Below are 22,533 nucleotides of genomic sequence, written 5' to 3' on the forward strand. Positions count from 1 at the left end.
TGTCTCCTGCCATGATATTGCTGGAATATTGCTAAAAGCGGCGTAAAACCATACTCACTAACTCCTACTTCAACAACATTCGCAATCCTGCGAGAAATATGATCTGTTTGATTGGCTTTTTAAACGTTTATGGATAATAAGGGTCCTGAATCCACAAACATTCCATGTCATGATGACCTATTGCAACTCTAAAGAAGTAGGATGCTTAATATAGATGACAACTGCTTTGTTATGTTGTGATGCAAAGTTTTGGAATAGATTCTGGGACCGTTGTCAAGCAGGAAACCTTACATCATTATATAATAAGAACTTGTAATCCATAAAGCAGTTATGGCAAATTTCTGCTGATTTTATTTCAAATCACGCCCCCCCCTGAGCATGCACACGCACACGCACGCACGCACGCACACACACACACACACACACACACACACACACACATTCGATGGCACAATATTAAATTTCCAGCTGAAAATAGATTTTCTTGTTGCCATGCCTGATAGAGTATCATGCCTTCCTTAGAGTTACAATAGGTCGTAATGATACAAAGCAATTGTGGATTCGGGACCCTGTTTGAAAAGAGTATGTCATGGTATATAGCAGGCAAATGTGATTTTGTCAAATGATGGTGAAACATTGCACCACAATATGTGGCCTTCAGTACAACACATGATACAAACAGACATACAACATGAGATAATCCAAAGTACTTATTTATACAGAATTTATCCTATTACAATACTTCCAGAGATTAATGTGATCTCGATCTGCCTTTCCTTCTAATCAGCTTTTCAGGATAGTTTTGGCTTCCCTGATACACTTTGTGGACTTCAATTCTTGGACTTTGCCAATTAGTATTGTTATTCTGGCATCAAATGTTACAAGTTAATTTCCATGAAGTGTTATCTCGGATTCTAACCAAAGTGCCCTTTGCTGGATATTTTGGAAAGAAACTCCTTTAATTAAGAACTATATTAGCATTGCATTCTAGATGTTCAACATGTTTTATGAAATATTGTGAAGCCTGACAATAAGCTGTTTCCTCTTTGTCATTCATTGATCAATAATATGTGAAATACGAGTCCACTAAAGTCGTATGATAACAGTTGATAACATCATGAATGGGGAAATACATATTTGGATAGTGGTGTTGATGTTTGTTGCTGAAGCTGCTGATTTATCCCCAGAGAAACTGGAGATAAATCTGCTGTACCCCTGCATTCGTGAACTACTCGCCTCTTTCTGTGACCTACAAGAAGAGTTGTACGCCATTGTTGCCAAGAATCATGGAAAACCAATCAAATCGCGAGTAGTAAAATGTGAAATGAGGTCAAATAGTGTCTTTGCGATTATCGATTTTTATTATTATTACCATGATTATAATATTGTCTTTTTACTGATATTTGTTGACGGTGTAAGAAACTTACTTAAAGTGACTTTCGTGTTGTATTATTAATTAATTGTTGTTTTCTAAGAGTAGCCATGTTTTGAAATTCAGAGTTATCTTTCCTTGGAAATAGTCCTCGATCAATTTCATCTCCGTGCCTTAGACAAGGCACAGTCTTGAACATGGCCACGAAAGGGGTATGAGTCTCCATCTGGTTTGCCGGAATGACACGAGTTGTTTTGAATGCTATTATTGTTGTGCCCTAAAATTATTGGTAAAAACAACTGGTGTTCCGATTAATTGAAATAATCGAAGATTGGTCGCAGTGATCAAACGACCAAGCAATTGATCACATTTTCTCATAATCGAACACAAACGAGTTTGGAACTTAAACTGTTTTAGTCTTTGAAACACTTGACGATGGAACATATCTTCGAAGTTGTCAGGGCCTGAAAAGGTGTTTATTTCTTAGAAAACTTACTTCACTAGCTGAAAAGTCATGACTGAATAGTTCTTGAAGACTCCATTTGAATGATATATTAGTCATCACTTTAAAGTAGGAAGTTGCATCATGTTATATTTATCTGCAATAACAACCTGGATAGGAAGATCTGAAAAATAACCAATTTTTTTCGATGATTGTTCGTTTGTAATGAAGCAATCATCAATTGTGAGATTTCACCCAATTCCCAACACTAGTAAAAACAAGTAATTATTTCTTAGCACCTGTTGATGTTGAGGACCAGGTTGAAAAACCTGAAAAGGATAATGAAATATACGTTCATGTCACACATGAGTACAGATCTACAGGAGTTGGAATTTGTTTCAAAATCCACTTGACCAAATATTAATTTCACTTGAACACAATTAACAATTTGGTCTCTTTTGCAAATAATCTTTATCAATTGTACAGTTTAATAACCTCAGATACATTACGCCAGTTGGAAGATACGGGATTTATACTACATGAACGAACTAGGCAGTAGATGCAGTGATGTTTTATACACTTGTGCATGTGTTTACTGTCGGACTGTGGCATATGGTGAATGGATGTGGTTGATAAACAGGATTCTAATCCATATTCATAACAAAGAGTAGAACATGACAGTTTATTATACATGTTGCACATGTGTTTATGTTCGTTGCCTGTTACAACAGTCAAGTCTGGCATGTTGACAGCCATTTCTCATACCTGCATGGCCAGACCGCCTCCATGGTGTAGTGGTTAGAGAGTCCGCCCGGAGAGCGGAAGGTCACGGGTTTGATCCCCGACCGCGTGATATCAAAAGACGTTAAAATATGGTACTTGTTGGTCCCTGTCTGGCGTTCGGCATTAATGGGTACGACAAGGACTGGTCGGCTCGGAGTCAGTATAATGTGTCCGAGTGGGGTATGGTATCTCAGTGGGCTAGCACTATAAAAACCAGCATAAGCCTGGGCTAGTACAAGCAGCTGCACATACACACGCACGCACGTCGTCATATGAGCGAAATATTCTCAAGCACGACGTTAAACCCAATTCCTCACCTCACCTCACCTCACCTCACCTGCACGGCCATGTGGAGATTGTATGGAAGGCAGCTATGCTGGTCTATTAAGGTGGGGTCAGTTTGGTAGCCTTGTGGTCAAATCATTTGCTCGTCATGCTTAAGATTCAGGTTTGATTCCTCACATGGGTACTATGTGTCAAGCCCATTGCTAGTGTTCCCCTGCCGTGATATTGCTGGAATATTGCTGAATTCAGTGAAACGAGCCATTAAATGAATCAAGTTGTCAACATGGTCAGACTTACTGCTTGATTTGCAGGATGCCTGCCATCATATTCCTGGTCTAAGTGAATAGTTAAATGAATCAAGTTGTCAACATGGTCAGACTTACTTGCTTGATCTGCAGGATGCGTCATCATATTCCTGGTCTAATTGAATAGTTAAATGAATCAAGTCGTCAGCATGTCCACAGATTTAACATGATTCAACTTGACCTGCTTGATGCGTGTCATCGTGTACCATCTGTGTCAACACATGCTTATAATGTCTCTGGACTGATGGCTTGATAATTTACAGCTGGAATATTGTCAACAACAAGCATATAAATCATGACTGCATGCTGAGCCGAACATGTTAACCTTTTGAGCTGATTCCAGTATTAGGCTCTCTTTTTCACAGATTCGTGTTGATCAGCTCAGAGGCAGATAAATCCAGGGTTAGATCTTACTAGCCTGAGACTGGTACTAATTCCTCATGGTTGGTACAATTTTCCTGTTGTTTTTTTAACATTACAAGGGCTTTTTATATTTACTTTGGCTAGTGGGCGGTGGTGTAGCCTAGTGGTTAAAGCGTTCGCTCGTCACGCCAAAGACCCGGGTTGATTCCCCACTGGGGTACAATGTGTGAAGCACATTTCTGGTGTTCTCCGCCGTGATATTGCTGGAATATTGCTAAAAGCGGCTTAAAACCAAACTCATACTACTTTGGCTAGTAAAGTCTTTAAGTTTAGTTCTAACCCTGAAACTCTGCAGCAATGTTAATAGTGCCTGTAAGTCTCACGAGACGCTACTCTCGGTAGAAAGCTGGTTCCCCCCTCCCTTTGCGAGACGGGGCCAAGCTGACTTCCACTCCAGTACCAGATTTTTGGTGACAAGGGTATATTCAACAGCAGTTCTGGTTCCAAATTGCACGACCACCAAGCAGGACTTTACTAGACCTGACCAAGTGTACATTGTTTGTCAGCAGGAGTACTTAGGTCTCACGAAGTGCTGCGACCTACTTACGGGCCCCATTAAGACGACATCAGTGTCCAAACCCTTTATCCCCACTGCCATTTTGGCACCAACATCTGCCCAATGAGTAAGTGAGTGAGTATAATTCTATGCCAATGACAAGCACAAGTGTGTATATGTTACAGGGAATGTGTGAAACCAGGGATTTCACATAATTCCTAAAAGAGTCATTCTACCATGACTACGTGAAATGCTCGAATTTGATTGGGCAATCAAGAAAATTAGATACCATCAATCCTGGATTGAAAATGCGTCTGATTTCATGACCACTTCACTGCGCACGTTTACAACACTGCCGCACTACTTCAGCTTGGCCACCAACATGGCTAATATCAACACAACAGACGTGATAGAAATTCTTATAAAACATTGATTAAACTCTAAAAATACATAATTTATATGATTTTTCCTCCACAATTATAAGGGAACCTCACTATCACATTACCTTGTATTATAAAAATATTCAAACTCAATTACAATGCACAGCCCCAAACATAAAGAAACAATATCTCACTTATTAATCAGAAAGCCTTTTACAAATACATCCCCATCTATACAAAATTCGCAGCAGAACGTTAGTAAACATTTGCCTACCTGGTAAGTGGTATATTTGTTTCCGTTTAGAATGGGAAATGTGCAAGATAACTGTCAGGCGAAACACTAAATTTATGCCGCTCATACTCCATCATGTCCTGTTGCATCGTTAAAAAAATACATGTCAAAACTTGAACCACCAGAATTCTGCTATCTGTCAGCTTCCCGCAAGGCTGTCACTGCTGGTGACCTATGTTCGTACACTTTAATAAAAGCTTGGCCACAATCCAGTCCCAAATGATGAAAACAATGTTCCAAGGAATTCCAAGTTAGTGGCATGTACACAAAGCAGCACTGTCACTCTTTTGTTGCATGCTGGGATGGAGGCACGAACGTAAAATCATGATCGACACTCGCCGGTCATACAAATCAACAGTCTTTGATGAGTTACAGGTCGTAGGTCAATCAGAAAAAGATCTATTCTTCGATTCTGCAGGGTTCAGATTCGACAGGCAGTCAAGTATTTTCCACTGTCACTTCAAATTTCAACCTTTCTCAAAATGTAAACATTGGCTCGTCCGCCATTTCAAACCGTTGCGCTCCCTGTTTAGGATATCAGTGAATGTGTTAAAATAATGTTTGTAGCTTAAAACTTTTTGTAGTAAAACAATTTGCTGTTTAGTATCAATTCATCCCTCAGTTCATAGAAGTTGAAAATTTGACAATTTACAGATGACACCCTTGGCTAATTGCTACATCGAGTCAGGGTGCCAAGGTAATTTTCTCACAGCTTTACTCTTGACCATCGGAATCAAGTTATACAATTCCATAAGAATTCGGCACTTCATGTAGGTATTAACTGCAGTACGTATGAAGCGTTATTTGGGTGTACTGCTAAGATTTGCTTGACGTCATCCTCACTGCCTAAAGACGTCATCGAAAGATTAGAAACAGAAGACGAGCTACTCCGACAATGGAGTACGTTACTCAGTGTCTGCTCTCTACGAATGATGTGACAATGGACAAACAAGTGTCTCTTCACATTTGAATCTTGGCTTTGTTTACATCAATCTGTTCCGAGTTAAATAAGTGGATACATGTTTACTGAAAATGTAAATGTGTGAAAACATTCTTGTTGAAACTGAAAGAGTATATTGAAGATAAATCACCAGAAAAGTTTACCCTGAAAGAATTGGCGGAAATAATACCGACCTAATGCATCATATACTGCTAGTCGTGCTGGTAAAAAATACATTCATGCATCAAGTATTAAAAAACCCAAGTTATCAAAGGATACATTTGTTAAAATATTGGGTGATATTTTCAAGACAGAAAAGTTTATTGCCAATAAAACAAATATTATGATTTGACATCACTTTTGCATAATTTCCCAGAGTAATTTTAATGAAATTTCCAATATGTGTAATGCCTGCCCATATGAACTTCTGTCTGATTGTGTACTAGTTCTGTTGCAGTATGTATTTTGTATATTTGTATCTACTGATTTGAATGAATAAAAACATAAGAAATATAAAGGTGTCTCTCCAGACTGTGGTGATTTCCAAGTCGAATTGTAATGTTCAGGGTTTCCAGAACTGTAACTGGGGTTCTAACCAATGTAAATCGAGACGTTGTAAATGTTTTAACATATGGGACTGAAGTTTAATAGCCGGTGTCATTACAGTCTATCTTGTCCCAAGAAATGAAGCTTATCAGCATATACTCTGTAGTCGCATTATAAATTTGGTGTTCTCTATTTCAATAAAGGTATGCATGGGTTTTATGAAATCCCTGAGCCAATATTTCAGTAATTTCATGAAATCCCTTGAAAGTTAGGGAATACATGAAATCCCTGAGGGTCACAGTGATTTCACGAAATCACTGACTCTTTAAGGGATTACATGAAATCGCTGATTTCACACATTCCCTGTAACATATATAAGCTTTGTGTATAAGTGCTTTAATTTTGAATGTGGTTGTTTTGTTGGTGAGGACGGAGTGGTAGTTCCTTTGACTTGGTTTAATTCTGCTGAGCAAACATTCATAATGGCCGGTACACAACCACCCGTGACGTCATACTCATTTAACTACCAAGAGGAGGTTACTCCTGCCTGCAGTGGTCCTCGCACACCATTACAGTGATGTTAAACCTTATTTCATGTCATGACCTCGTTGACACTATACATATTCAGTCATGATAGGGACGAGTGATTAACAGGTGTATACGGTTACAGCTGAATGATTTGACCAATAGGTGATTTTAGTTTTGGGTATTTTGGGTTAAATGCATGTACAGTAATAAAATAATTACTTAAAGTTTAAATTAAAGGATTTTAAATGTACTCCCTGTTCTCCAGGTCTGCTGATCGGCATCAACATTCGCAATGTCAAATGGGCGACACGGGTGCAGGTCGTCATCACCACCTGCAAACTGGTGGCGCTCGGCATCATCATTGTCATCGGATTCATCTACTTCGGGAAAGGTGAGTGACTTCGTTCGTTTTTCGATCCGTGAAGATCCGGGTTAGAATTGGCCTTCAGTAACCTAGCTTGTAAGAGGCGACTAATGGGAACGAGTGGCAGGCGTGCTGACTTTGTTGACACATGTCATGGTATCCCAGTTGCGTAGATTGGTTGCTCATGCTGTTGATCACTGGATTGTCTGGTCCAGACCCGATTATTTACAGACCATTGCCGTATAGCTGGAATATTGCTGAGTGTGGCATTAAGCAACAATCAATCACTCGTCCGTGTTTCTGAGACAGAATAACTTCAATACCGTACGGTTAAAGCTCAGGTGGAGACTACTGACATTTCCTTGTAAAATACCATGTTCACCACTGCTAGTCCAAGACTAGTAAACTTCAATTAGGACTAGTAACATTTTCATACTTGACTACCACTTTGGATAGACGGCAAATATGTTGCAGGTACATTTTTCAATCAAGATTTTTCGAACGATTCCAAAGATAGAGATTTTATATCCGCATTTTCATACATTCTAAGGAATTGGGACATTTTAATTTTGATTGGGAATTTTTACTTTAATTTGTTGCAGACAATGGACAAAATATTGTCTTCTGAGCAGGGCTAGGTAGATTAATCTTTATAGTGGTGATTAAGCTGAGAAAGACATAATGCTCACTGACATTTATGACCTATTTAGATGTAGAAATGTGGTACTTTTACATTGCTAGATTTATCGGGACAGTTTTTTTGTCTCTTCAATAAATTATATTTTTGATTGACTTAGCGTGGTTAGGCAGCTGTGTAATTTACAGTTCCACTTGAAGTTTGATTACTACCTCTTGTAGTGAATATTAGGTAACAGCTGACATTTTAATGACGGTGTATATAAATCTGGTAAATAATGCCTAGTAAATTCTCCCAAGGACAAGGAAAAGTTAAATAATTGCTGGTAGGGATGACTATTGACGGGGAAACAACTATTGTGATAACAATAGTCTGTTACAACTTACTATTGCGACCAACTATTGCAATAGTATTGCATTATACAATACTAACCTCCATCAAACAATATCACTGGATTATGTGGTCCAGACTTTATGATTTACAGACGTCTGTAAAGTGTAATGACACAGAAATATTACTTAACGCTGGGACAAGCAACAAACAGACAGACAACTGAGCTTGCAAGTGTATCAAAATAATATATTGTTATCAACCATACTCCTTCCTTTTGAGCTAACCTATATACTGTTTGATGTTTCTAGATATGAAGACTCGAGGTATACTCACCAGTTTTACTAACATGTTTCTACTGACAATGTGTGGTTGCTTTTGCCAGAGCACTTCGTTTTTTATTTGCTTGATCTCGTGTTCCTCAACTATCAGCTTCAGCTCACAATAGCAGAAAGACAATATCTGTATGTTACCTGGTTATCTCGTGTGGCGTGTTCAAATTTCAGATTTTTCACGACTTTGTTTCTAGGTCAGTTACCACCATATATGTGCTTGTGTGTTTCACAAAACTGGTATACGTCTGAGACCGGCAACACTTCACGATGTCCTCCCACTTTAAGCTGACACTCTGTAATGTAACTGGAATAGTTTCCAAAGCAGTATTGATCTCAGCTCACACTTCATATGTGAGAAATAGTTTCAAAGTTTCCATACTATGCCTGAAAGTTATTAGCCCGGTAAATAATTCACTAGTCCTAAGTTTTAATGTAGTAACTAAGCAAAAGATTACAAAAAGGTAAACTACCATCAAAAACAAATAAGAAAACACATGTCTGAAATATCTTGTTTCTGTTCAAATAAGTCATCATTAAGCTGTTATATCATGAACGTTTTTATCAGGCCATAATCTTGCATGATTTAAAATTGTATTATAACTTAACAAGTCAAGGAGAGTGATATATCTACGAAATGGATGAAAGACTATGAAACTTTGCCACTGTGCAGAAAAGCCCATATTAGTCGTGGAAATAGCAACATAAACATAATACCTCGCTACTGAAACAGTAAAAACGACAACTTTAAATCGCTAAACCTGCATAAAAAAACGAAGAGCCTGCAACTTCGATTTTGCGCATGTGCACATGTGAAGAGGAAGTCTCGACTGCATGTTGACATTTTCCAGCTTGGACAAATGTTACATTCCCTTTTTAAGTATTTCTGTTGTGTTATTTGGCATTTATCATCATGATACTTGTGTGCACACCTGTTTAGTTTACTTTATATTTGTATGAAATGATTAACAGCAATTATTTCGACATATTTAATACTTCTTTTACGCGAGGCGAATCACGGTTGCTCGGAAATTGGAAAGAAGCGCAGATCGCAATGCGCATGCGCAGTAGAGGTCAAAAGTTCGCTCATATATACATGTTGCAGTTTCATAGTCTTTCGTTGCCGTTCTTAGGGGCGGTGGGGTAGCCTAATGGTTAAAGCGTTGGCTCGTCATGCCGAAGACCTGGGTTCGAATCCCCACATGGGTACAATGTGTGAAGCCCATTTCTGGTGTCCCCTGCGCGTGATGTTGCTGGAATATTGCTAAAAGCGGCGTAAAACCAAACTCAGTCAGTCGTTGCAGTTTTTACTGTTTCAGTAGCGAGGTATTATGTTTATGTTCCTGTTTCCACGATTAATGTGGGCTTTTCTGCGTTTTTCTGCACAGTGGGAAAGTTTTCTTTGGTAGGCCTGTTTGCTGCATTTGGGATTTTGACTATGTTTTCTGATAAGCACTTTGCACTTTGATCACTGCAGCTTCTACTGAATTAGGTGTTTCTAATTCAATCTTGTCTCACCCAGCCAAATACTGATATCTTGTATCAACAATTTGACAATACAGTGACTTTAATGATGTCCTTGAAAATATTGTTACAGTGTTTGATCATTTTTGCTTGGTTCAATCAAGACTTGAAAGTGTTACGTTTTCACCTTGAACTTTCAACATGACCACCTTATCATGGTAATGCTTGACCATTTCGCAAATAACTGTTTAAAGCATTAGAGAAGTGTACGTTTGCCAAAAAAAGCTCAAACAAACTTGATAGACATGAATGCTTCAAGATTGATTTTGACACATTTTGTTTTAGTTCATCACTGCGTTGATGTTATTTTTTTAGCCTAGTTGTTCCACTGCCTTGATCTTTAGGTCATGTATTAGTTTGAATTCCATCACAGATTCACATAAGCCAGTGGAAGCATATGGCTGACAATACAGCTTCATATCACTCCAACAGCCATCATGGTATTATCAGGGGCGGTGGGGTAGCCAAATGGTTAAAGCGTCGGCTCGTCACGCTGACGACCCGGGTTCGAATCCCCACATGGGCACAATGTGTGAAACCTATTTATGGTGTCCCCTGCCGTGATATTGCTGGAATATTGCTAAATGCGGCGTAAAACCCAACTCACTCACTCATGGTATTATCATTGAGGGTGAGCTACAGTACCCGCACACTATCCTTCACAAAATGAGATTCAAATTCGTTACCAAGGATACACTACCCTTGACCCTGTTGAAGCTGTGTTATTTTTGTGACATGTTGTTTCAGAGATCTGAAAAGTATATCTGCAAGAATAATGCATGTGTGACATGTCTTTGATTATGAAAATTTTGCATATCTGCAGAATCTTAAATTCTTATCTGATTGTGTAAATTGTTTTATCCAACTGCTAATATGAAACCATCTTGAAAAACACACACTGCTCTGCTTCTGTACTGTGTGTACAGTCTAAAAAAATAATACTAGCTAATATCTGAACATCGTACATATATATTAAATGGATATGTTTCCTTATGTATAAACATTATACATTAGACATGATAAATAGCTTTTCCTACGTAATGAAAGCTATGTTTCAGTTATGAATCAAAACAAAGGAAAAAGAGAATATGCTTGCACAAATAAAAGGGACATAACTCTGTTATGCTTAGAACACGTTTATTGCAGCTCAAGCCTCTGTGGACAATGACAACATATTTTTGTTAGAATTGGCCTTCAGTAACCCATGCTTGTCGTAAGAGGCGAATAACAGGATTGAGTGGTCAGGCTTGCTCACTGGGTTGACACATGTCATCGGTTCCCAGTTACATAGATCGATGTTCATGGTATTTATCACTGGATTGTCTGGTCCAGACTTATTATTGATTATTTTTGGACCGCCGCCATATTGCTGAGTGCACCGTTAACCAACCAAACCAAACCAAACCACACTACTAAGGACTGAATACATTTTACGGTTACATTTACATTTCATTTTCACAACACATAACTAAAGGTAATTGATATGGCATACCATGCTCAGTTTGCAAATGTTTAATGCAAATAGTTTAAAGAGAATTTGAGAATCAAAGGTGGATGAGATCTACTCTTTGTGATATGATGATGAATATTGATAAATATTCATGGTGTGATGGGGCGATCGGGTAGCCTAGTGGTTTAAGTGTTCACTCATCACGTCGAAGACCCGGGTTCGATTCCCCACATGGGTACAATGTGTGAAGCCCATTTCTGGTGTCCCCCGCCGTGATATTGCTGGAATATTCCTAAACTCGGCATAAAACCACACATGGTGTGATTCATTATGTGAAAATATCTTAAAGATGGTCAAATTGAAACTATGATCTGCAGCATTGAATAGGCATATGCACATCTAGTCACATGACCTTTAGACAAAGAAATGTGTAAAATATGTTGGCGTGTGACGTCACTACTGGTGATAGAATTCAACAACATGTCATTGGTTAGCAGGAATGTTCATTGAGAGATTTTCATTGATTCACAAATTTTATTTACATATATCTATAGATAGATTAGACAATCTGAAAATCTACATATTGTCTGTCTTTATTTGTTCCATAATTTTCACAAAAATTCTGTTGAAGTTACCAAGTCATTGTGATGAAATTATTTTTTAGTCCATAATTCTGCGATACTCTTTCGATGTGCATTCTTGGTGTTTTGAGCCAGGGCATGCTGCAAATACCCAATAAAATCTCAGAAAATAGGACACAATTGCGGTATTTTGTTTGTTGTTGTTTACCAGCATGAATGAAAAGTGATTTTGTAAACATTATCCAATTCAGCAGAAAACTCATTTGGTGATCGTGTATACGTTTGTTGTGAAACATTCTAAATGATTCAAGTGTTATAGCCGACATTTCAAAATACTCATTGTTGAATTGATGCAGAACCAGTAACCAGGATCATTAATATGCTATTTCTGTAATTCATTGAGTAAATATTCTTTATGTAGATTTTAAAAGAAACACAAAATATTGCCATGAATGGTGATTTGGTAGCTTGTAAAAATGGCGAGTTCTGGATGTACCTAATTTTCAGAGGTGGTTTTCAAAAGTGTTTCTTAAACGATACAGATGGGAGCATTTGCTGCAGAATTCAAATATTTGATGTTTACATGTGTGCATATTTTGAATTGTATTCAAATTCAAAATTGGAGGGACATTTATATGTACCTGTAGCATTCAGCTGGTTTGGGGTGAAAAAGAATGTAAATTTGAAATGATGAAAACAGAAAAAATGATCGTGGGGTAATGACGACTAGCAATTTTCAGCAAATGGCACCATAAAACATCTCCCAAAAATTAAAATATGAAACCAAATTGTTATTTGCCAATTCTAATAAGTACATTCAATGGTGTTTTTTATTATTATCCCCCGCAGCGTTTGCGGGGGGTATTAAAATGGACTCCGATCGATAAGCGTCGCGTCGTCCGTCCATAGTCCGTGCACATTTTTTTTTTTCCGGAGCAGAACTCTAAAACCGTTCAATATTTCTTCACCAAACTTGGCACATAGATAGATCTGGTGGTGTACTGGTGCCTTTTGGTAGTTTTGGAAATCTGAATAAAATATGTTTGACGTTTCCATGGCAACAAGTTCAACTTAGAATGAAATTGGTGGTAGTGCTCTTTTCGAACAGAACTCTAAAACCGTTCACTATTTCTTCACCAAACTTGGCACATAGATAGATCTAGTGGTGTACTGGTGTCGTTTTTGGTAGTTTTGGAAATCTGAATAAAATATTTTTGGCGTTTCGTGGCAACAAGTTTGACTTAGCCTGAAATTGGTGGTAGGACATTTTTCGAGCTGAACTCTGAAACCGTTCACTATTTCTTCACCAAACTTGGCACATAGATAGCTGGTCTGGTGGTCAGAATAAAATACTGGTGCCCTTTTGGTAGTTTGGGATTTCTGAATAAAATATTTTTGGCATTTCCATGGCAACAAGTTTGACATATACTGAAATTGGTGATAGTGCTCCTTTCTGGAGCAGAACTTTAAAAACCTTTCAATACTCTCCTTCCACTTTTCTATATACACGCCTAAATATTTGACATAATCATAACTCGTAGACATAATCATGAAGAGTATTTTGCCATTGCGGGGGATATTGATGACTTTGTCTTCTTGTCAAAACTTAAAATAGTAAGAAAAATAACAACAAATATAATTTTTTTATGATGGACAGAAAATTACACTCTTTGTGAAAATGACTCATACGGTAATTAGGAATTACCATGGTAAGTTACCAATTTTGTCATTTATGCATGGATTTTGTATCAGTAACAGAGTTCTGAACATAATTTAGAATTGACCAATGAATAAAGAAGTAACTCTGTATCATGGACTTCACCTTTTGTAGTCTAGTGGTGCAAAGATTTTGATCACTCGCATATTCAGGGAACCGAACAGTATCCTTTCAGGATTTCATTTAGTTATTCATTATCACTAGAATTGAATGCATTTTTTAAAAGAAGTGTTTTTACTTGAGTGTGGGTGTTATTTCTCAAAATCGAGATTTGCATAATGGAATATTTCCAATAGCCTAATGGTTAACATGTTCGTTCGATCACATCGAAGACCCAGGTTCGATTCCCCACATGGGTACAATGTGTGAAGCCCATTTCTTGCATAATGGAATATTTCCAATGAAGGAAGGGGTGGTTGGGTAGCCTAGTGGTTAACATGTTCATTCGTCACATCGAAGATCCGGGTTTGATTCCCCACATGGGTACAATGTGCAGGTGTGAAGCCCATTTCTTGAATATTGCTTGAAGTGGCGTAATACCATACTCACTCACTCCAATCAAGCTAGGATACCAGACAACATTGTCATATATTAAATTTGACAGCAATGTGGTCATTGGTCATTGTCATGATACATGAACTCACTCAACATGGACAAAACCTGTCAAATAAATAGTTTGTTATTATTTCTCTGAATATATTTAGAGAATAAACCACGAGGTATGAGTGACTACGGGAAATATGTCCCGAGTGAAATTAATGTTCACTGTTCCGAGCTTTAGCGAGCGACTTGAACATTAATTTGACGATGGACATATTTCCCGTAATAACTCGTGCCTCGTGGGTTATTCTTTTTGTTACCCATTCTGTAATTAAACCGAGAAACCAGTACTTATGAACTCAAAGCTGCACCTTGTTATGTGTTTACAACGTAAACAGCTTATCCGTATAAATGCGCAGAGGAAACCAAACGGCTCACGCCTAATGGAATCGCAGACAAACCCCAATATCGTACTGTAGAAAACGGTATGAAAAACTACACCATTCATCAGTTTCCAAATTCGTTTCATGAGGATTTTATTACCCACACCCCCTTGTAAAGATTAAGTTTATTTTTAACGAGTACAATCGCATATGTATTATTTAGTCATAGATCGCAAATGTGTAGCCTAGATCTACTCGTGACAGAAAGTGGGTGACTGTGGTTGGATACAAAACAGCAAAAACCTGTCAATTTTATTTAACGTTATCTGATACAACAGTGAAAATCTGCAAGAGAACAATAAAACGCAGGAATGGTGAACTTTTTTCTAAGTCGACGATTCACAATTATTAACGTTTGTCAACATTTTGACTGTGACCTAGTTTTGGCTCGTGTCAGTGTCCTTGTCAGGAACGATAACTCTAACTTTAGTCCGAGTCGACAACAGGCAAAATACGCCTTTTCGGTGCAGGTGGTTGGTTGAAAGAAGAATCATTTGAAATAGTGAAGTTGAATACTCCACCGTAAATTGGACCAGAACAGCACAGATATAATGGGAAACTGAATTCATCTGGGACATGACTGATTGGGATTGATTCGACTGAGGCTTTGGTGCATTTTGTAGGCAAGGGAGAGACAGGCCTGTGTCACGTGGTGTGGAATCACAGTTGGACTACAGAAGTCTGTTGATGTTTTGGTGTTGTTTTTCATTCATTGTGGAATAACTGTTGATGGATTGAACGTTTTTGTGCCCCGACACTTGCATGATCTGGTGAGCTGGAACACCTTTGTCAGACAAAGTTTGAATCATACATTTCCTGGCACTATGGTTTGTCATTAGAAATCCCTGCTTTACTTGCCATTGTTTTCATCAGTGATCCCAGTTTATTTCTGCCAACCGGTTGACGTTTAAGCCAAGTATTTCCAGTTTGTACCCCAATCTGGGTGTTTGTTGCCAAATAGAATGGATGATCATCGTTCGAGAAGTTTAGTGGTCTCAAGTCACTGTACGACTTGTAAACAGCGACTGGATATCCACAGATGCCCATGCTTTAGGAGCAAGATCGCGAAACTGGTCACCCTGACAGGTTTTTGACTGCCGTTCAATATACTGGAGATATTCTCGGTTCTCTGAATCAACTTTTAGTGTTACATCACCCCATTGCATACAACTCTGCGGGGTCGTCGAACACACGCCAAAATAAACTGTGTTGTTCCACCATAATGTGTTTAAAATGGAATCTGGCGTGCTAGTGCCTAGTTGGCCACATTCACGGAGTTTCTGTAATTCAGTGTCGGATACAGGATCAGCACAGAATGGTAGGTTTCCTTTACCTTGTTTTTTTAATGACTTGAGTTTTGATTTCAAAACCTCCCTCAGTTTCTTGAAATGCATTGACTCAGCTAACACATGTGAGTACCCTTTACGCTTCAAATAGCGTTCAACGCTACCCTATATGCCCCGGAGGGAAGACAGTTCATACTCCGAACCATCACATTTTCTTGCCGATATGAAACATTTACATAGGATAGTGTTCAGTTCATGGGGGGCAATGTCTTCAAGCTGTCTTGGATCATTAAGACACTCGCGGAGAAATCTATAAACAAGATTCATGTCCAATTTTGTCCTTTTCATTGTGTTTTCGTTTTCGTTTGCAGCCAAGAAGTTATCAATGTCATGGTCAAAAACAGGAACAAATCTGTCAAAAGTTTTGTTTTCAATTGTGGGGTTAAAAAAATCATCTTGTAGCAAGTCATTTATGACACTCTGAGGCAGGTGGGGACTTTGGTGAGAAGCCGACTCGCTCGAGATTGTTTCCGGCAACACTTTCAGTCTGTGCCTTGCAACTTCCATTCCTCCATATTCCGTGTTTATGACATACACGTGAAAGGAATTTAGTGGTTGTGTAATTCTTGTTACACGACCAGTAATGTCTCCGTACACCTTGCCCAGGTCATTGACTTTGATTGGCGTTAACTGGGTAGCCATTTTTGTTTACAAAAGACAATTTTATCAATGTTAGACATTTTTTTATTACAAAACATGTTAAGTAGACAACGCTATATTGGTAATGAAGTATGAAATAAAACATTAAATTAGCATCAAAATCGAAATCCTGTATGTTGTTTTTGTTCTGTTTTTAGATCTCGAATAAGTGCGATTACATCACGGTCAATTTAATCAATGAATCGATGAAATTTTATGAATGAACGTAGTGTGTGAAAGTAGTTCCAGCATCCAATGAAAATGTACAAATATACAATCAACTAATCAACATCGAGAATCACTAAATTGCACACTGTGCAAATATCAAAAGATATTACACGGAATCTCCTCACCTGCATGGGTAATAATGAATAATACATCAACTGCAGGCTTGTCATTGTATTCATTACCTAATATTCTCCTTTCGTAGCCCAGTGATGATGGCACGTATCAAATTCACCTCATTAAAGGATTCATTGCATGACAAATACCCAACCCATTTCATTATATTCATATGTAATGTCAGCCATTAGCTAATGGCAACATGTGTAGTCTTTCCTGTAGTATAATTAGAAACATAACCAATCTGTAAATAAAAAAACTCATGCATATATTATATATTATTTCAGATATATTTCACAATGCCAATTGAAGTATGATTAATATGGTCATGAGTTTAAGTGAGTATTGTACCTGACTAATGGCGTTGGTTAGTTGATTTGTGTAACGCCACACTCAGCAATATTCCACCAGTCTTTTAATATGAAAATATTTTGGAAAGTGAGTACTTCTTACACCCAAATAAACTGTGCTTCTGGTATCCAGCTGAGCATGACCAGTGACGATCTGGGTTAGAATTGATCTTCAGTAACCCATACTTGCGACTTCGGGTGGTCAGGCTTGCTGACTGGGTTAACACATATCATCGTATCCCAATTGCGTAGATCGATGCTCATGTTGTTGATCCCTGGATTGTCTGGTCCAGATCCGATTATTTACAGACTGTCACCATATAGCTGGACTATTGCTGAGTGCCGCGTAAAACTAAACTCACTCACTCACTGGATTGTCTGGTACAGACTCAATTATTTGACCGCTGCCATACAGCTGGAATATTGCATTAAACAACAAACAAACAAAATGGGAATGAGGGTATTCAGATCTGATGTATAATAATCATTGATAGGCTCTAGATGCAAGTATGTCCTGGAAACCAGTAACCAACAGTGCTTGCAGCAATCAGCTGCTGTCAGACAAGCCAGTTAGTTCCACACGTGTTGTAACTGAAGCTTGTATTGTCTGTAATTACTAAGCTGCCTTTGTTGTATAATTAACCGGTTTTGATATCATAGTACATTTGTTCATGTGACTGAACTTGTACTGAGTGATCTTGCTTTTTTCGCTTTAAACCACTCAGTTGTAGCGTTTTGATTATCGGTACTGTAAACATTTATCTTGTTGAGTGAGTGAGTTGGTCTTTGCGCCGCCTTTAGCAATATTCTAGCAGTATCACCAAAAATGGGCTTCACCGATTGTACCCATGTGGGGAATCGAACCCGGGTCTTCGGTGTGACAAGCGAACCCTTTAACCACTAGGCTATCCCAACGCCTCCTTATCTTGTTGAGAAGAAACTGGCAAAACAACTGACAGAAGCATAAACATGACGAACCCCAAAATAACTTTATCACTGGCAGTTACCTTACTTTAGTTGAGCAAACAGTGGAGAAATATTCCAGTTTATGCCTACACAGCAGCAAATATTGTCAATTCACTTCAACATCTGGTGCAACACCAGACATGGGATAAAAAATAATTCAATCTTCAATAATATACGGTTTACTGCAGGTACTGTAATAGTCATGATTAAAGTGTTTAATTATAACTTTTCGATATTGTTCGAACTTTTTAATACCGTTTTTTTTTCAGTATTGAATAATGGATCTCATTTGACCCATGACCATGCAAAGTAGGTTTGATGGATGTACATGTATTTATTGCAAAGACTATCAAAATAAGATAAATAGATAAGGGTATCTATCTGCTCATCCGTCTTTATTACACACAGTTACAAATTCTTTTTCTCATTGGAAATATTCAGGGATGGCAATTTTCCTTTGATCGGCGGATATCCACGGATTTTATTTCAAAATCGATCCCTAAACCCCCGATTCCATGACACGATACTAAGTTTTCGACTGAAAATAGATTTTCCTGTTGCCATCCCTGAATGTTGTCCGCAAATGCCTTTACTGTTGGTAGCCAATGTCTGGACAAGCATTTATCTAAAGAAGAGAGGAAACAAATGACTTGGTATATTTCAGGTTTAGGTAATCTATAAAATTCTGCCTTGTGAGAAAATTATCTTGTAAAGTAGTCCTTGTCAGATTAAACTGATTCTAGACATGTTTGTCAACTGCTTAATAATGTACATATGTGTCGTCTTCACTAAGCAGCAGTTTGCTGGACTAAGGGAGATAACTCTTGTCGGGGTCTTCCACCATTATGTTTGTCTGATGTGATTCTCATGTTAAATGGGTAGAAGGTACCATAGTGATGCTCACCTTGTTTTAAAGAATTTGTAATAGGAAACATTTTAATGCATATTCCCCACTGAACTGACCTGAACATATTCTGTATATCATGTATAAATAACTTAAACGCTTATGCTGCTTGTTGTTCAAATGAACCACTTTATCCAGAAGCTTATGCTTGCTGTATCTGACGCTTGTATTTACCTCAACTCAGTGTGTGTTCAAAAGGTAAATTATTAGTTATTTCATACCTCACAGTGTTTTATCATTATGATAATATCAGTTTAATACAAGTTATTAATTACAGTTATCAAGCACGAACTGTATTATATGTGTGTAAACAAGAGCAGGGTTTTACGTGACACGCAAATGGGTGTCCAGTATATACAAATGTAGAAAATGGATGCAGAATAAAAATTCAGAAGGTCCACAATATTATTCACTGTACCCACAAGACATCTACAACTTTGCCAAGTGTTTATTTCTCTGAGAGCAGTAACGTGCATAATTTCGTCCCTCAGTCCACATGATCAACGATTCATTCCAGAACGTATAGTTCTCCACACTTGTTACTTCACAGGATGCTCATATTGCCTGCAAGGAGGCCTAATACTAATAATAATTGGGGGTCCCCGTCACTGCCATGTTTGCGAGTTGAGGTAAAATACTGCAAGAGCAAACGATAGTCAAGTAAATAAGAATTCAAGTGAAAGGGCATCATGAAGGTGAACGACCCGTGAAGATCCGGGGTAGAATAGGTCTTCAGCAACCCATGTGCTTGCCATAACAAGGCGACTATCTTGTCGTAAGAGGCGACTAACGGGATCGGGTGGTCAGTTTCGCTGACTTGGTTGACAAATGTCATCGGTTCCCAATTGCGCAGATCGATGCTCATGCTGTTGATCACTGGATTGTCTGGTCCAGACTCGATTATTAACAGACCGCCGCCATATAGCTGGAATATTGCTGAGTGCGGCGTAAAACTAAACTCACTCACTCACTCATGAAGGTGAACCTACAATTTATGACATGTGCATCCAGTGTGAAGATATTGAGAAAAAGGAAAGTTTCTGGTACTATTGTTAGAAATGGGCAAATTGTATTCGTTAGCAAAGAAACACTCATACTGGGTACATTTAAATTGGTGAGCTTAGATAAGGAGAGATTAAAAAGAAATTCATTTGCAAGAAAGCGATGAAACCTCTTAGAATAGACATGCTGGTGACAGTTGAAGAAATGGATGCTCTTTAAAAGATTCAGACTTCCATTATAATGGGTTTCATAATCGTTTACCTACAGGATTTTGCAAAGCATCTTTGAACATGTGGAACTGTTTATGTAATGTTGGCTGATGTTGCAGGTGAGATTGACAGCTTCAAGAACTCGTTCGAAGACAGCGACTATAGAGCTGGAGCCATCGCACTTTCCTTCTACTCCGGCTTCTGGGCATACAGCGGATGGTAAACAAATATATCTACGTCTACAGCTTCAAAAAACAGTTTTATATTTATCCATTAAAGATACCACTGTTTAGCAACAATACGCTGGTGTTACACATTTATGATACCCAAGCGGTGCTTGTGTTCTACCAGAACTAAATTCAAGAACATAGATGAAAATCTCTTTGCATCATTGGGTGTGTTCAATGGCATTGCAGGTGAAAATGATAGGTCACAGAGAGGAGCTTGTAAACCTCACATCACAGGCATTGTTTTGGTTGTTTATGTTGCAAGAAAATCTTTACAAGTACATCAAAGGGATTTGTGACATGTTTCTAAACTTTAAGGTGCTGAATCACAAAGACAGGCCAGTGTATAGTATCAAAATAATGTGTGTCAACTTTTAATATGTTCTTTCATTTATTCTGTTGGATTGGATTATGCTGTGAAGTATTTCTACACAACTGTGAAATATTGCCTTCGCGTGCCTCACCTTGTTTATTATTGTAATTCCCGTAGTTTGATCAAATGGGGTTTTAAGAACTTTTAAGCAGCGGGTTATTAAAATAAAGTACTGAACTTGCTCCAGTGTAGTAATTATCATATGAAACTTGTGAATAGTTCAGGTATCTAACAACCACCTCCGTGGTGTAGTGGTTAGAGCGTCCGCCCGGGAGAGCGGAAGGTCGCAGGTTCAATCCCCGACCGCGTCATACCAAAAGATGTTAAAATATGGTACTTGTTGGTCCCTGCCTGGCGCTCGGCATTAATGGGTACAACAAGGACTGGTCGGCTCGGAGTCAGTGTAATGTGTCTGAGTGAGGTATTCATGCTTCACTGCGGCTTGGTATCTCAGTGGGCTAGCACTATAAAACCAGCTTCAGCCTGGGCTAGTACAAGCAGCCGCACCTACACATACACACGCATGCACGTCGTCATATGAGTGAAATATTCTCAAGCACGACGTTAAACCCAATTTCACCTCACCTCACCTCACCTCAGGTATCTGACTCAATTTTTTCATCATAAACCAGAACTGAAATTGGTGTAACGCAGGAACAGATCCCCTGTGACTGTAAATCTGTCATTTTGAGCCTGTTCTGACAATAAATTCTTATCTGTTTTGCTCTGTTGATAAACTTATATTTTCAGTGATTTTGGTGGCAACAAAATTCATTAGGATAAGTTTTATGATTTTATCAATTTTGGACATTTCTCTACATTCATGCCAAAATTGGAAAACGTTTTGAAAACGTTGGGATGAAAATAGTCACTGCTGGAGATAAGCCTGTCAGTGGTGGTGGGCTAGCCTAGTGGTACAATTGTTCACTCGTCACGTCGAAGACCCAGGTTCAATTCCCCACTTTGGTACATTTCTGGTGACCCTACCATGATATTGCTGGAATATCGCTAAATGTGGCATAAAACTTAACTCACTCAATAAACTTGCTTTTGCTTGACTGACATGCCTGGTTTCCATCTACAGGAGTTACCTGAACTTTTTGACAGAAGAACTTGTGAACCCAAATCGGTAAGTCTTCGCACTACCTTGGAACTTTGGGCCATGTTATGTTACATTTTCTTGCATGAACATGTGCTATGATGAAGATGGTTGAACTAGTTCATCTTCACACATATTTTTTGTCATATCATATTATGTATCTGTATGTTCAAATAAAGGATAAACATTGAGGAGACCTGGTCTACACAAATGTTAAAAACTAAGGGGGCCTTCAGATAAGAACATTTTGGGGAATTATATCAATCACATTTCTGTTTGGTCCAGGCTTGATTGTTTATATGATATAGCAGGTACATTGATGAAAGTTGAAATTGTCCAATTTATATAGGGGCGGTGGGGTAGCTT

General features: G+C 38.3%; 1 protein-coding gene across 2 annotated transcripts in view; it reads left to right on the forward strand.

The window, feature by feature from the left end:
* Positions 1–22,533, forward strand: part of LOC124277570 (large neutral amino acids transporter small subunit 1-like) — a 47,795-nt gene that overhangs the window by 12,056 nt on the left and 13,206 nt on the right. The window contains exons 2-5 of one of the 2 annotated variants that reach the window (XR_006898860.1): positions 7,058–7,183; positions 8,435–8,449; positions 20,588–20,687; positions 22,153–22,197. Coding sequence is in view for 1 of the 2 variants with exons in the window: in XM_046713286.1 (XP_046569242.1) it covers positions 7,058–7,183; positions 20,588–20,687; positions 22,153–22,197 (271 nt within the window). In the remaining variant the exon portion in view is untranslated. The remainder of the gene's footprint in view (positions 1–7,057; positions 7,184–8,434; positions 8,450–20,587; positions 20,688–22,152; positions 22,198–22,533) is intronic. The other variant, XM_046713286.1, reaches the window with a different exon arrangement.

The sequence above is a fragment of the Haliotis rubra genome, unplaced genomic scaffold, assembly GCF_003918875.1.
Source record: "Haliotis rubra isolate DU_JTF1 unplaced genomic scaffold, ASM391887v1 Scf223, whole genome shotgun sequence".
NCBI classification, from domain to species: domain Eukaryota; kingdom Metazoa; phylum Mollusca; class Gastropoda; order Lepetellida; family Haliotidae; genus Haliotis; species Haliotis rubra.